Source organism: Limulus polyphemus, unplaced genomic scaffold (assembly GCF_000517525.1).
Source record: "Limulus polyphemus unplaced genomic scaffold, Limulus_polyphemus-2.1.2 Scaffold796, whole genome shotgun sequence".
Classification (NCBI taxonomy): Eukaryota; Metazoa; Arthropoda; class Merostomata; order Xiphosura; family Limulidae; genus Limulus; species Limulus polyphemus.
In genome coordinates, this window is record NW_013666406.1 from 339,399 (window position 1) to 353,910 (window position 14,512).

Here is a 14,512-nt window from a genome sequence, read left to right on the forward strand (position 1 = left end):
TATGTAATATTACAAGTTATGATATATATATAAAAAAAACAGGAATGAAAATTTCCCAACCGGGTTGAATATCCGTCTTTCAGGATGACTGTGTAAAAGAATCTTAAATAGAAGTCACAAAAGATGTATTGAAATTAGCTAGGATACACTATATTGCTATAGAGATGAGCATGACAGTAAAACTCGTACACTGTTAAAATGTTTAGGTATGTAGTGTATGTGTTTTCCTCTCTCCATCAAATATACCGTAGATTTTTCTGAATCACTTAGCACAAGTATTTTTTATGTTCAGTTGTACGGTAGTCATGTACTGTACAGTAAAATGTTTGATATTAAAATGAAGTACAATAAATTGTTTTGTCAGTGGTATGCAGATGTTGAGTATATTATGTTAAAATGATTTTAGAGCCTCACCATGACGACACAGTCCATGTTGCCACATCTTGTCTTGCCCTGTTTGATGACCTTGCACCTTAACAATAGCTCTGTAGCATAGTTTCCATGGAAAAAGGCTCTGACATGTCCAAGGCACACCACTTTTACATGCATGTTTTCCATAATTCATCTAGTGTATGAGGATGATGGTTTCCCAGCAGCTGTTTCAAGAATTCAACCACAAACCACATAGAAATCTATAACCACTGTGTCCAGTGACTTGAGCAGATTGTCTTCATATGAAATAGTATGAACACACATTAATTGTCCAGCTGCTTGAGCTATGCAACAATTGAAAAAATGTTATGTAAGCAACTTGTGTTACTTTTGCAGATGGATATCCTTCTTAATCATGTTGTACACTATTGCCTAGAGCATGTGGGAATCTTTTGCCACTGACCTCTATTTTTGTGGAATGTCATCTGTTACAGAATTGTGCACTTTGCTTACCATGGCTGTTAAATTTTGGATAGCATAACATTACCTATGAAATTCCTAACATTGTCAAAATATAGTTTGGTACATGCCAATTCCACCACGACTATATTTCAGGTGATTTGCATATTCAAAATTGTTTTAATATAATGTACTCAACCCTCTGTCTTGTAGATATGTGTCTGTAATTGCAAACATTAGAAACTAATTGTTTGCAACAGTGAGTCCTTCCATATTCATCTTTCTTTAATAGTCTCATGAAGTAGTCTGTTTAATTTAATGTACATTTTTTGGTTTAGGAGCTGATCTAACTGCAGAAGAGAGGCTACAGCAAGAGAAACAGCAGGAAGTTGTCTATACAAACACTCATTTTAAACAAGCTCCCTTCAATGAAAGAACCAACCAAGCAGCAATAGCTGAAGCAGCTTCACTTCAAGCCAAGACAAAAGAAGGAAAAGTTGGAATTGATGGAAAAGAACTCCAACCTTTGGATTCTCCTAAGGTGAATGGCTATGGTTTTGTGGCAACTCCTTCTCCAGCACCAGGTAAATGATTTAGGTTTTAGTTTTGTTTTGTAATTTAATGCAAAAATCAAAATGACATCTTTTTTGTTGTCTGAAATCTGAAAGAAAATATGTGTAAAACACAAAAAACAATTCCAAAAAAAGGTACCTTACTTCTACTCACATACATAGCTATTCTCATTCAGTGTACTGCCTTTTATTTGCAAGAAATATTTTTGGCATGCCACAAGCCTTTCACTCCCAGCACCCCTTGATTCTCATGGTTTAACTATCATGCGACAAACCTACACCAATAAAAGCACCACACTTCCACGTGACTCGTGACTCCCTCTATGCTATTCTACCTAATTATTACTTCTCGTTTGGCAATGCTATCGTCAAGATGTTTTTTTGTTTGTGCTCTCTTCTCATGTTTTTTTAGAAATTTCCTACAAAGTGGGAATATTTTTCTCTTTTTTTTTTTCCTACTTTAACAGTTTTAAGTTATATCTTACTTTTATAATTAACATATTTTTGATTTTCACCAAAGTTTGTTTCCACTTCAAAAGTGTTATAATTTACTTCCATCACAATTACACAGGCTGCAGGTGGTGGTACTCAACTAAGGAATTGTCGACTTTAATTGCTTGGGAAGTTGAACGTTATACGAGTTGAACTTTGTCGGGTCTCGTGTTTTGGTGCCCACACTTTTGAATACATTCTGCCAACTTTTGACAGAAAAGCTGTTATACTGTTATAGATTTTGCATATTTTTTGATATTGATATTATCATTTGTAGTTTTTTGGGTTCAATAACATAAATTTAGTTAGATTTGTAAATACTTATTGTAAGGTTAGAGTTTTAAATTAGTGATTAGTGATATCCTTTGTACTACTATGTTAGATTTGGCTTACCATGTGTCTTTGTTATTTTAGGCTTACCTGTAATTCTTCTTACTAGTAAATCTTAATTTAGATTAAATATATTGTTTTCATCAACGAATACCTTCCAAAATTTTGTTATCCATACACACTTACTTAATTTTACAATATAATGACCATTTTACTTTTGTAATTACGTATATTTTTATACTTCTTACAATTCATTTAGTTTGTGGGGACCCTTGAGGTCAGGGACAAACCAACATTTTACTACTCCCAATATTGCTTGCCTTTCTCCTCCAACTGCTGAATTTGTTCTGGATGACATAGATTTTGACAGTTTCCCTCCACCTGATTATGACTTGCCTTCCCAGGCCTCTACTGCAGAGTCTGCTAAGCCTACCTCAGCCCTTTTTAGACATGTTTCCCAGTACTTTTTTCCCCTCCTTCTCCAGAAATTATGGTTCATGCTGAGCCTTTTTGTCTCTATTTTGAGAGAGAGTGCTTGCATGCTTTGCCCTCCATGGGCTTTGCGGTGGACCTTGGATCTCCCTTTTGGGACTACATACTTGACATACGTCTCTGGGCATGTCATGTTCTGAGTGTTTTCAACCTCATTGTGGACCATCTTTCTTGTCACAACACACTTTATTCCACGGAGTTGTTTCTCAATCCTCAAAAATTTCCGGTGGCTTTCCTTAGTGAGATATGTTTGCTTTTCTTCTCAATTCCAAGTTACACTAGTTGTCAGTGTGTTCAGACAGGATTGGGACCAGCTTATACTATTATTTTTCTCATCTCATCTGTTATCTTCCCCAGGGGATTTCATTCCTCTATGCCATACCATGTCAGGTCTCTCTGATTACTCCTTCCTGGCCAGCACTGATCTGGTTTTATAGGCTGCTTCAGCTTAATCTGTTCTTTTTGTTTTGGATCAGTTTTCTTAATCTACACTTCAGTGGCTTATGTAGAATGTTTTTCTTTCTTGTCCTTTTCGTTTCCTTGCATCTCCCACCTTTATTCCTGGTTGGATTTGGATGTTCTTCTATGTCCCGTACATACTCTTGGTTGCTATCTTGCCTTCAAGGCTTCTTTCCATTTGTTAGCTTTCCCACAGTTTTATTACATGTCTTCTCTATTCATGACTTTTTTCCTTCCTTACCAATTGGATTTGACTTTTGATTCGATTGGCATTTTCTTCTATGTCTCCTTCTTCCCATAATCAATTCCTCATGTCTTCACTCCAATCTTGCACCTTACCTTTTACCTACATCTCATTTCCTTTGTACATTGGAGGTACTTCTTCTGTCGAGCATTGGAACTACACCTCAAATGTTCTATTATCTGCTTTGCCTAGCTGTTTCTTCCTCGTCAGGGCACCGCTGAGGTATCCTCCTGAATGAGAGATATACAATATACACAATAAAGACTCCATTCAGTTGAGAGTAGGGTGGTGGTGTTCTGCTGGTGTAGGTGGTGTCATCCAAATGAACACTTCATCTCTGCACAGGTTTGTCTGAGGGGATGTTGTAACTTTGGAGTGAGCTGTCATAATGAATGAGATTCCTCATCCTACCCCCATATGGAAGTCTGTTCCAAGCAGTTGAGTTTTGGATTTAGAGCTGAACTAATCAACATATTGTTCACAATCATGTATTACTGGGATCCCTCATCCTACCCCTGCATGGATGTTGGTTCCCAGTAGTTGAGTTTTGGATTTTTAGCTGAACCAATTGACATCATGTCCTCACACATATTGTGCAATTGGGAGCCCTCATCCTAACCCCTCATGGATGTCAGTTCCCAGCAATCGAGTTTTGGATTTAGAGCCGAATCAATCGACATGATATACTGACACGTCATGTGCTGGCATAAGTATAGTTCACTCCTACGATTGGGGTCCCTCATCCTACCCCCACATGGAAGTCTGTTCCAGGCAGTTGAGTTTTGGATTTAGAGCTGAACCAATCAACATAAGTCTTCACACATGTGTTCAGGGTGTCCCTGGTCCCTCACTTAATTTGCCTCGAATGCACTGCCCCAGTGTTGTGTTTATGGTGGGTGCACTTGCTGGTTGCTCTGCTTCTTCTTGTGCTACCTCTCGATGTACTTATGCTGAGGATGCTACTGCATTTGGGGTGGTTCTGGTCTGTTTGATTTGAGTGGGACATAGCACATTACAGGGACATCTTTCTTGCTTCTGTTCGTCCAGAGGTCAGGTTCCAGGTCAGATATACGTATATCTGTGTGTGTGTGTGTATATATATATGATATTTCACTCTGCTTAAATGTTCCCTGTTCACAGATCAGTGATGGGATCTCTCCCTCAGGTCAAGTGAACTTGAGGTGAAGAAGGTATAATCCTCTTTCCTACCCCCACATGAATGTCGGTTCCTGGCAATTGGGTTTTGGATTGTAGTTGACCTACTGATGATATGATCCTTGTCTTACCCCCACACATGTTGGTTCCCAATGGTCAAGTTTGAGATGCAGTTGACTTACTGTGTACGATCCCTCATGCCCTAGCTACTCTACACCTTGGAGCACATCCCGTAATTTACCCACATTCTGTTCATAAGGGAGATTGAAATTATTATATGTTGTGGATCAGATCACTGTTCAACCTGTGTTCTCCCATTGGGATGTGCTTCTCACAATCTTTTGCCCAGATCTGCCACACTTTTTCTATGTCTGGGTGAAGAATATACTTGGTACAGAAGTGGTGTGGTCTCTCACATATAATCCTCTTATTAGAGGGTTCCCTCATTAGGGTATTCTTTGGATGCTTTTGACAGACTGTACTATTTTCTCCCTCACACTAGTTCCTATACTTGTTCAATGTGGGATTCTAGCTATGTATGTGAGCAGAAGTAAGGTACCCTGTCAGAAGTTATGATTCTCCTTTACTGAAAATGTATTTCCAACAGGTACTTACTTCCACTCAAACTTCTCACCCTTCCTCCCCACTGTCAACTGGTGCTTAAGTTTCTGCCTAAACTCAAAGTAATAGTCAGGTAGAATAGCATAGAGGGAGTCATGTGGGTATGTGGTACTTCTATTGGTGTAGCTTTGTTGCATGATAGTTTGCATGCAAGAATCAGGTAAACCATGAGAATTGATGGATGTGCAAATAGAGGGCAGCACTGAATGAGTATAGAAAAATTATAACTTTTGACAGAAATTAACATAGTTGTTGCTGATTGCCATTAGGCTTCAACTGTCATGTTTAAAAAATTGGAGACACATCAGACACATTTAGAGGAAAAGTAATTCCAATGACCAAGTTGATGGAGAACTACAAATGACTCCATACAACACAGATAGTTTTACTGTTTCTGGTATATTGGTGCATTTAAATTACATCAACAAGAAAAACCATTCTATTTTTAATATACAGTTTGAAACTATCTTAGGTCAAATGTGAAAACAAAATATGTATCTGTCCTACAGTAAAAGAAATAAATTGGTAATATAAGGTAAAAACCTACTTTTTCTTCTCTTTCCACTTTGTTTTCCAGTACAAATGCAGTGACTTTTGAAACACTATATCTATGTTACACTACATCTACATTTCCACAAAATTTTACTTGTTTGTCAACAGCAAAATAAACTAGGTAATGCATCTATTGTGATATTTAAATAATTTATATTAAACTATTTATTGACGTCTTAGTAAGGACCATTCCCTACAAAAAAAAAAAAAAATGTCCCAGGGTAGGATTGAACCTGCACGAGGCTATACCTTAGGTTGTTTTCAGAGAATGTGTTTCTAAACTTGGACCTCACCAGTTGCATAATGTGGCTTTGTTTAAAGATAAGGCCACAAATTAGCCTCTTCAAAAAAAGCAGGCAATAGCAGCTACAGATGAAATATATTATAGCATTGGATAATCTAGTGTTTGACAGTAGCAGCAAAAACCAGAGGCATTTAATACATAGTTCAGGTAGCACTGTGTGTACAACGTGTGTGAAAAAAGAACTGATATCTATAATAGAACAATTGTCAATGTAAAAAAAATGACAAGTTATTAAAAAAGGCCCATTCATATAAAGTGGAGTTATCACTTTGCATTTTTCCACAATGGCAATATCTTTGGTATAGATACTTTACATAGCTTAGACACACATACACACACCAAACAAAAGACAGAAAAACTGGAGGTTTGTGAATTTCAGAAGCTGAGTGTGTTATTATTACATTTGTCATCGTTTATCAGTAAGGCCTAAGCTTAGTTAAAAAATTTTAAAATGTAACAGTGAATTAAGTTCTCTTAAGAATGAACAAATATTTCTCTCATTTTTGAATACCAACATTTTTTTCTTGATTTTAAAAGCTTTCAATACCAAATGTTTGTGCTTCACTTCACTAGAGAATTTGTCTGTGAAAAATGAAGTTGTATAGCTCTGTAAATCTAGGCTTGGTACAATACTACTATAAGATTCTAGGCTGAAGAATAACTTTTCTTAGCTTGAGAATACCTTAGTTAGAACTATGAAAATTAAATCAATACAAAATAGAATTAATATTTAGTGTTTTAAAGAACAGGAAATCTGTTGCACAAAGATCACAATTCTGTATGAAATACACAAGGTAATGAAGTGAAGCACAATCATCGAGTGTTGAGAGTTTAGACTCTACAACAAAGTTCATCATCGTGTTTAAATGTCCAGCACAATACAGTTACAAATGATTTATTTTGCAGTTCTATACACATAAAGGATAAAGTGAATTTTTAAAGCATATGAACAGATATTCTCAACTCATTACATAAACCACATGCTACATTGTATTTTGTGCTCTCATAGTGATATGCTCAAGAACATTTTTGTTGTTATAGGATGCTTCATGATAGTTTCTAGTATTTCTTCTTTTAAGAATTTTAGCTCATCATATTTACTTTTAAATAATTTGATCCACAAAACTACTTAGATTTTAAAATCAGTATTGTTTTAAATAACATTAATAAATTTAGATACGTTTTTTAAAAAAAATGTAGGTTAATTCAGAAATAAATAAAAGTTTGTAAAAATGCCAGATAAGTTATCAAGGACAGATAAAACTTGAATAAGAAAATAATTTAAATATTAGCTAAAAATTAATTCACTGGTATTTAGACAGTCTTTTTATTTTATTATTAAATGATGAATTCACAGTATCTGAGATACTACAAACTATTCCAAATATCTAATCTCATACAAATATTTAAAACAAAAATTTATCTTCTAGTATTAATAGTTTGAAAGGGATAAATACAGCTTAAATAAGGTAAAATAATGTTGCTGGTTAGTTTCAAACTAATACAAGTGCAAGGTTTTAGTTGGTAGCAAAATTAAGAAAATTAAGAGAACAAAAGTATACAAAACCACTGATCAATTAAACCTAAAATTCTTAGGAATATATTAAAAACCAATTAACAACAGGTTTGAAAAAAAAAGTTAATTAAACTCGAATCACACAAGACTATAAAGAAACATTTCATTTGAAGAAAACATTTATTCAGTAAGGAAAAAAACTATTTGTTAAGTTTAAAATATAAAAAACATGAGGATATAATTTTTAAATTGCAGTTGATATAGAAGTAATAGGATAAGTATTAGCATGTTAATGAACCAATATAATTAGCATTCTAAGTATTATTATTATTTCATTTAAACTGTTATAAAAATTACAAAATTTAAACTAGTGAAGAAAATTATTTAATCAGCTGGGGATTTATTTATTCCTTTTATTTAAAAAACAATTAGCTGTATAAAGAGACAGTTTTGCTAACCAATAATGAATTTTTTTAGAAATTTAATTTGTTATAAGACAAAAAGTATTGGTTATATTAATTTCTTGGAAAAATCAGTTTCATTAATTGAGATTTTTTTAAACTTCTTTTAGAGGGAAAAGAAAATTATTCATTCAATAAAAACTACAAATGAGCTGGTTAATCTAGAGAATGTACTCTTGCAGGTGTAGCGGAATCTCCACTAATGACATGGGGTGAGATTGAGGGGACTCCTTTCCGTTTAGATGGTAGTGACACTCCTTTGCCACAGTCTTCTGGGGGACCCCAGTTCAAAATACCTGATTTACCTTCTAGAGAAAAGCTGGCAATCTCTTTGGCAGATCAGGCTGCCAAAAATCAACGAGCAAAAAAAGAGCAAGCCCTAAAAAGGGTCCAGTCAAGCTTATTACAGTAAGTTGTGAATCATTTTTAGAGCTAATGACGTGTGTTTTTTAATTGTAAATGTCTACTTTTAGCACAGTACACAAAATGGAAGCTTGATAAAAATATGAAATTATTAATAATTTTTTATGTGTATTTATTTATTGTTAACTGTAACATGATGTACTGAAAGTAGTTATTGTTAACATTTTGTTTCTGTTAATTGGTGAAAAAACAGTATTAGTGAGGTTTTTAGGACATTAAAATGATAAGTGATATCTGAAGCCAATATCCTATTTATAAGGCAAAGAAAAAGATATTTGGAATTACTTTGTAAATAACTGAATGTATTAAAATTCATTTTGTTAATTTTCCTTTTTTTGTATGACGCTGAATATTTGTTGCAATAACGTGTAAAAAGTTATTTTTGAACCACTCCTTTGAAGTTATATTACTGCTTGTAATAACACTTGTGCATTAAACCTTTCCATACAGGTAGGGGTCAGAGTGCAATTAGAAGCACAAACTATACATAATTTCAAATAGGAATCTGAAATCTGATCCTCCAACTTCTTGATTTGCTGAAAGATCACTAAATTTGTCAAACCTACTACAGATTGGCTCCCCCTGACTTCCAGGCTTTTCATTGTTAATCAAATTTTCATCGTTTATGACATGCTTATGATGAATATAAAGAGCAGATGCTCCTTTTCATATATTCATGTCTCATTCAATTTCCCTGCCTAGGTTATGCAATTATAAGTTGTTGTTTTTACCCTCTATGATCATTATTGTACTAGCAGAATTTTTTTTAACCTGTTTATAGCTTATGTAGAAAGTTAGATAAATTATATTACCTTGGGATGTTTTACTCTTGTGTTTTGAAACACATCTTTGAAAGCTACATTAATTTTTATGGACACCCAAATCTGTGAGACTCAGAGGCTTAGGGAAGAATGTTTAAGATTTTTAATTGATTTCAAACAACTTGAGTGTGCAGTGAGAACTAGATGTTCTTGGTTTTGGCATATATTTTTATATTTATTGTTTTAAATAACTAAAATGTAGTAATTATAAACTTATCCTAATAAAACTGCTATAAAATTAAATGACTAAAACTCCACTAGTGTGAGCTAACCAGTGTAAATTGTCAAATTTTATACGTTTGTTTGTATTTTCTGTACTGGAAACAGCTAATGGCTCCCAGTGTGCAATAGAATCATAAAAGAAAACAGATGTGAAAAGGTTAACAGTTGAATTCAAAGTGTTAAGATAAGTAATTTGAAATTTTGTGAACAATACTCAAGTCAGTTTAGATCAGTGTTTCCCAACCTGGGCGGTACCGCCCCCTAGCGGACATTTTTAAAATTCAAGGGAGCAGTAAACTTTGAGGATGTGGCAGAGGGACAGACAGAAAACTTTGAGGGTTTCAAAGTTATATTTGTTACAATCAAACCATAAGAATTGACTATTATTGCCTTACAATTTTAATTTTATTAAAATATTTTAATGGTCTAAAAATTGATTAGAAAAAGGCATGAGCATTCATTGCTGAAGGTGAGTGCTGTTGTGAAAACACTGGTTTAGATGAAAGAATGATATTACTAATTTTATTTTGTATTTTTCAACTTTTTACTTTGACAATTTCTCTACAGACCCAAGAATCAAGTATGTTGTTTGTGTTGGGATAGCAAAAAAAAAAATATATATATAAAATTTTACTGGAAAAAATACATCTCCTCGATGATGACAACTGAGTGCCAATTTCAAAATCTTTCTAATGACTGTATACATGGTGTCAAATAACAACATATGAATTGTACAGCTCAAGTAATGGTGTAGAAGGTGAGTGTGGCATCTGTCAGGGGTTTGAAAAATGTATCTCTAGTTTCAATAGAACTCAGCCAAAGAACTTTGGAACATCCGTGTCAATAGGGCAAGTAAATTTACTTAATGTTTAGGCTTGCATCTTCCAGACTGAGGTTATTTTATTCAAAATAGAGAGGGCAGAAGATGAGAATTTTCATAGCTCATGGGTCACGTGACAATGAAACTGAAATTTAAGTATTTTTTAAAGGTTTCTTTTAAAACAAAGGAATCAAAACTTAGATAACATAAAACTTCAAATTATAACATACATTACAGTGTTAATTTCATTGATGTACACTGATAGTAAAGTTGTTTAATTAAACTTTGAATGTAATTCAGTGACTTACGTAGAAAGGGGTACCAGTTATGAAAGGGTTAAAATGAGCTTGGAGCCTTATAACATTGTTACAGCCCGTGCTGCTGCATCTTGACAATATCCTTGCAGTATAGTTTCCATTTTAAAAGGTTCTATCTTATGACCGTCATGTCCAAAGCAAATGATTCTTCTCTGGCTGTTTTTCATAATCCTTCAAGTGTATGAGATACACAGTTTCCCACCATCTCAAGATATCCATAGGCATTTCAATCCCAAGCTGCATGATAAATGCAACTGTTGATCAGATATGTTGTGGAAACAACTTGTTTTACTTTTCCAGATGGAAATTCTTCTTGCTTATGCTATGTACTGTTGCCTGGTGCATGTAGATGGCTTTTGCCACTGACCCTTATGTTGGTAGATTCTCACTTGATTAAAGATGTACTTTGTTTATCTCTGCTGGAGTATGACTTTTTGGACGGCTTTGGCTCCCCCAGGTTGATCCATTTTCCTTTGCCTAGTGTCATTAAGTACAAGAAATATACCCGTCTTGGGAATTCTGTGTCCCTGATCTGAGTGTATTAACATTTTGTGTTGGAAAGGGTGTTACATATTCTTCCCACACTACTTATGAAATGCCACTCTCAAAATGTAGTTCTGATACATTTTATTCCACTGCAACTTTATATTGGCTGTAATTCTAATGTTACTTTCTGATTTGAATATTCAAAATCATTTTAGTATAACTTACTCAACTATCAGTATAAAGAAAAGTGTTATGAACTTCTACTGTTAAATATTATTAAAGTGGTGAAAAGAAATGTTGAGCAAAAGGAAACAAGACAAAAACATGTTTCAGTTTTTAAAGATACACTTTAATTTGAACACATTTAACAAATCTAGTGGTAAATTTAATAATTATTTTCCTTAAAGTTGTTTCTTTTTGCCTATTATCAGCCCATCTCGATGTGGCACTGGCTCACCCAAAACTCCAACAGACAGACTAAGCTCAATGTCACCAGCAGCTCAACTTCTTGCCCGTTCAAAGCTTGGAATTCATCGAGGTTCAGATCGTGCTTTGCGAGCTAGTTACACTCCTTCCCCTTCTCACACACCGAGCCGAGACAAAACTCCACTACTGATCCAGACACCGACAAAAACAACACCAAAGAGGATATCAAGGAAACAGAGACCTGACTCCACTCCTTCATTAACAGATGATCTTCTCCAAATACCAAAAAGACGAAAAAGCAGCAGATTATTTCTAGTTACTAGGTTTATAAAGGTGTAAAGGACCTTTTTGTTGATCATAATTTTACAAATGGTGAACATTTAAATGAAAGATACATTTAAAAGACTTGATGTAATTTTTGCTTTATCATGTGCATTTTGTTTAAATATGGGGGTATTGTACATGTTTAAAAATAAATGAAAGATTGAGAAAAAATTTTCCAAGCAGACTTTTAGTATTACGAATGGAATGAAAACATGGTGTGTAATCTTGCAGTGACTTGTTTATTGTGTAAATAGATTAATAAAATGCATTAATTGTCTGCTGAAATGGACAACCTGTCTGAATGGTGAGTCAACAGTGTATCAATCCACATGCATCTAATCAGTAGTTCACATTGCAGGTTGTTTATTTCAATAACCAATTATTACCTGTTTGCTACCTGTTACTATTTTAAATAATGTTTTAATTGTGGTTTTTTGTCATGTTTTTTGTAAATAACCTTATGATATGTATAAGAATTATTTTCTTACCAAATATGTTATCATAAAATTATTTCAATGCTAAAACAGAAAACGTAGTTGGAGAAATGCCAGAGGACTTATGAATAATCCTTACAAGAATGTTACTAGTAGTGTTTCTTTGCTTAACATTTTCATACCTACTTATCACCATGGTTATTTTATGGCTGAACTGAGTTAGTTGCATTTATCAAATAATTATTCTAAAATGTATATAACATTTCATTCCTTATGTTCAGGTACATGTCATTTTGGTATAAATGAATTATACCCTTTTCAAAATGTTGTTTGTGGGAAAATAAGTAAAAAATTTATTGAAGGAGAAGAAACTAGCCTCATATACATTATCCACTGAAAGTTGTTTTAAACTGTTCATTTTTCTTGTGTTTTAGTCCAGGAAGAGTAATCATATCATTGCAGTAAATTCTTTCTCTTGTCTATGGACTAGAGGTTTCAAGAGAGAACAGCATGTCAGCTAAACCTTTAAATAGATTATTTATTAATTACAAATGTATGGATTTAATGCACTTCAGTATCAGAATAAAATGTAAAAACAGAGAGAATACCTGTAGAATTACTATTTTAATGAAATAGTTTTTTGGGTGGGTCAGTATTTATTAGACATCTCCAATTCAGTATGTCCATCTTCTGTTTAAATGTTTGTGTTTAGATTGTATGATAAGTAATGGATGTGTTAATAGTATTATCACGGACATCACCTGTTAGGTCATAAAGATGCTTACTACTCGATCAGAGGGCACCAAAAACTGAAATTTTATATTTTAATATGCCTTGGTTGTTACTACTATGTCATTAAAATATTCATAGTTACAGAGAAACATTGAACATATCTGTGTAAATAATTGTATAAGCTTTTATCTGTGACCACCAGAAGGAAATAAAGGAATTATTACAACCTAAATCAGGTTTGTTGTAAAGTAATTGTAGGTATTTGTAACAGACACACACACCAAAAATATATAAAGTCTAGGCATTAATAATCGTCTGGCACTTCCTTAGCTATTAAAGAAATTTGATAACAAATATATATATATGGTAATTTTAAAAAATGACCATCACCTGTGTGTAGGATTTGAACTAGTGAACACTTGCAGAACAAATGAATGCTCTATCAACTTATATTGTAAGGCACTATTTTTAACAACTACCATATTCTTCCTCTCTCATGAACAAAGCCCATCCTTGGATGTTCGCTTGATGTTATGGGATGATCACTAGTTGGGCACTAGCTTTTCTAAGGTAATCTGAGTTTATTTTAATGCCTTTGCTAACATTTGAATCGATAACCTCCTGGGCATCATGTGAATGCCCTACCAACTTAAGCTAAAGAGTTAACCTGCTAGCCCTTGCCAGTAAGGCACTTTTTAATAACAAACACTATATTCTTTCCCTTTCACAAATAGGACAATTCATATGGCCTTATCTCAGGATCATAGATGACAACAGTTTTCTGTATGGTAATTTTCTCAGCTTGTGATCAAACCCAAGGCATTTCTCATGCTACACGAGCCCTTTACCATATAACTTAAAGGGTGAACTCACTAGTAGTTGCTACTAATGCACATTTAAAAATTCCATAATAAAATATACTTTCATAAACATCATGCCCCCCCAGTGACTCGGTGATAAATCAGTGGGCTTGTACACTAAAAACTGAGTTTTGATACCCATGGTGGGCACAGGACATACAATCCATTGTGTTATGTGCTTAATTACAAACATAAGAATAATGAAACAGGAAATGTGAGGAAACAGTTTTTTCAAATACTTTTTAGTATGAGTAGCCACTACAAACAGAAGGATAAATGTTCATCTCAATTGTACAATTTAAGTTTTATCACTTTTACTCTAAAGTCATAATTTAAACCATTGCTTTATGGTAACCAACGGAACAATAAAATTAAATACTATACACCTGGAAAAAAGTTAAGCACCCCCAAATATTTTTCAGGATTGCTTATTGAAAATAAGGTTTAATTTTCATGATGTTGAGCAATGTTCATAAGTTCAAACGTAATTAAAAGGATGTGAGCGTTCAGGTGTGACATTTAAATCAGGCGCGTTTTTTTCCCCACGTGCAACTTGCTCCCTTCTTCACGTCCAATATGCGCTATTTTCTCGTGCATCAAATCCGTATTTAAGTCCCG

At 33.9% G+C, this 14,512-nt stretch overlaps 1 protein-coding gene across 1 annotated transcript in view; it reads left to right on the top strand.

Annotated features, from left to right (window-relative positions):
• Positions 1-13,266, top strand: part of LOC106460567 (protein DGCR14-like) — a 34,198-nt gene extending 20,932 nt beyond the window's left edge. Inside the window, exons 5-7 of the mRNA XM_013920283.2 lie at positions 1,170-1,415; positions 8,212-8,437; positions 11,550-13,266. Of these exons, the coding sequence (XP_013775737.2) occupies positions 1,170-1,415; positions 8,212-8,437; positions 11,550-11,883 (806 nt within the window). The 3' untranslated portion in view covers positions 11,884-13,266. The remainder of the gene's footprint in view (positions 1-1,169; positions 1,416-8,211; positions 8,438-11,549) is intronic.
• Positions 13,267-14,512: the final 1,246 nt, after the last annotated feature.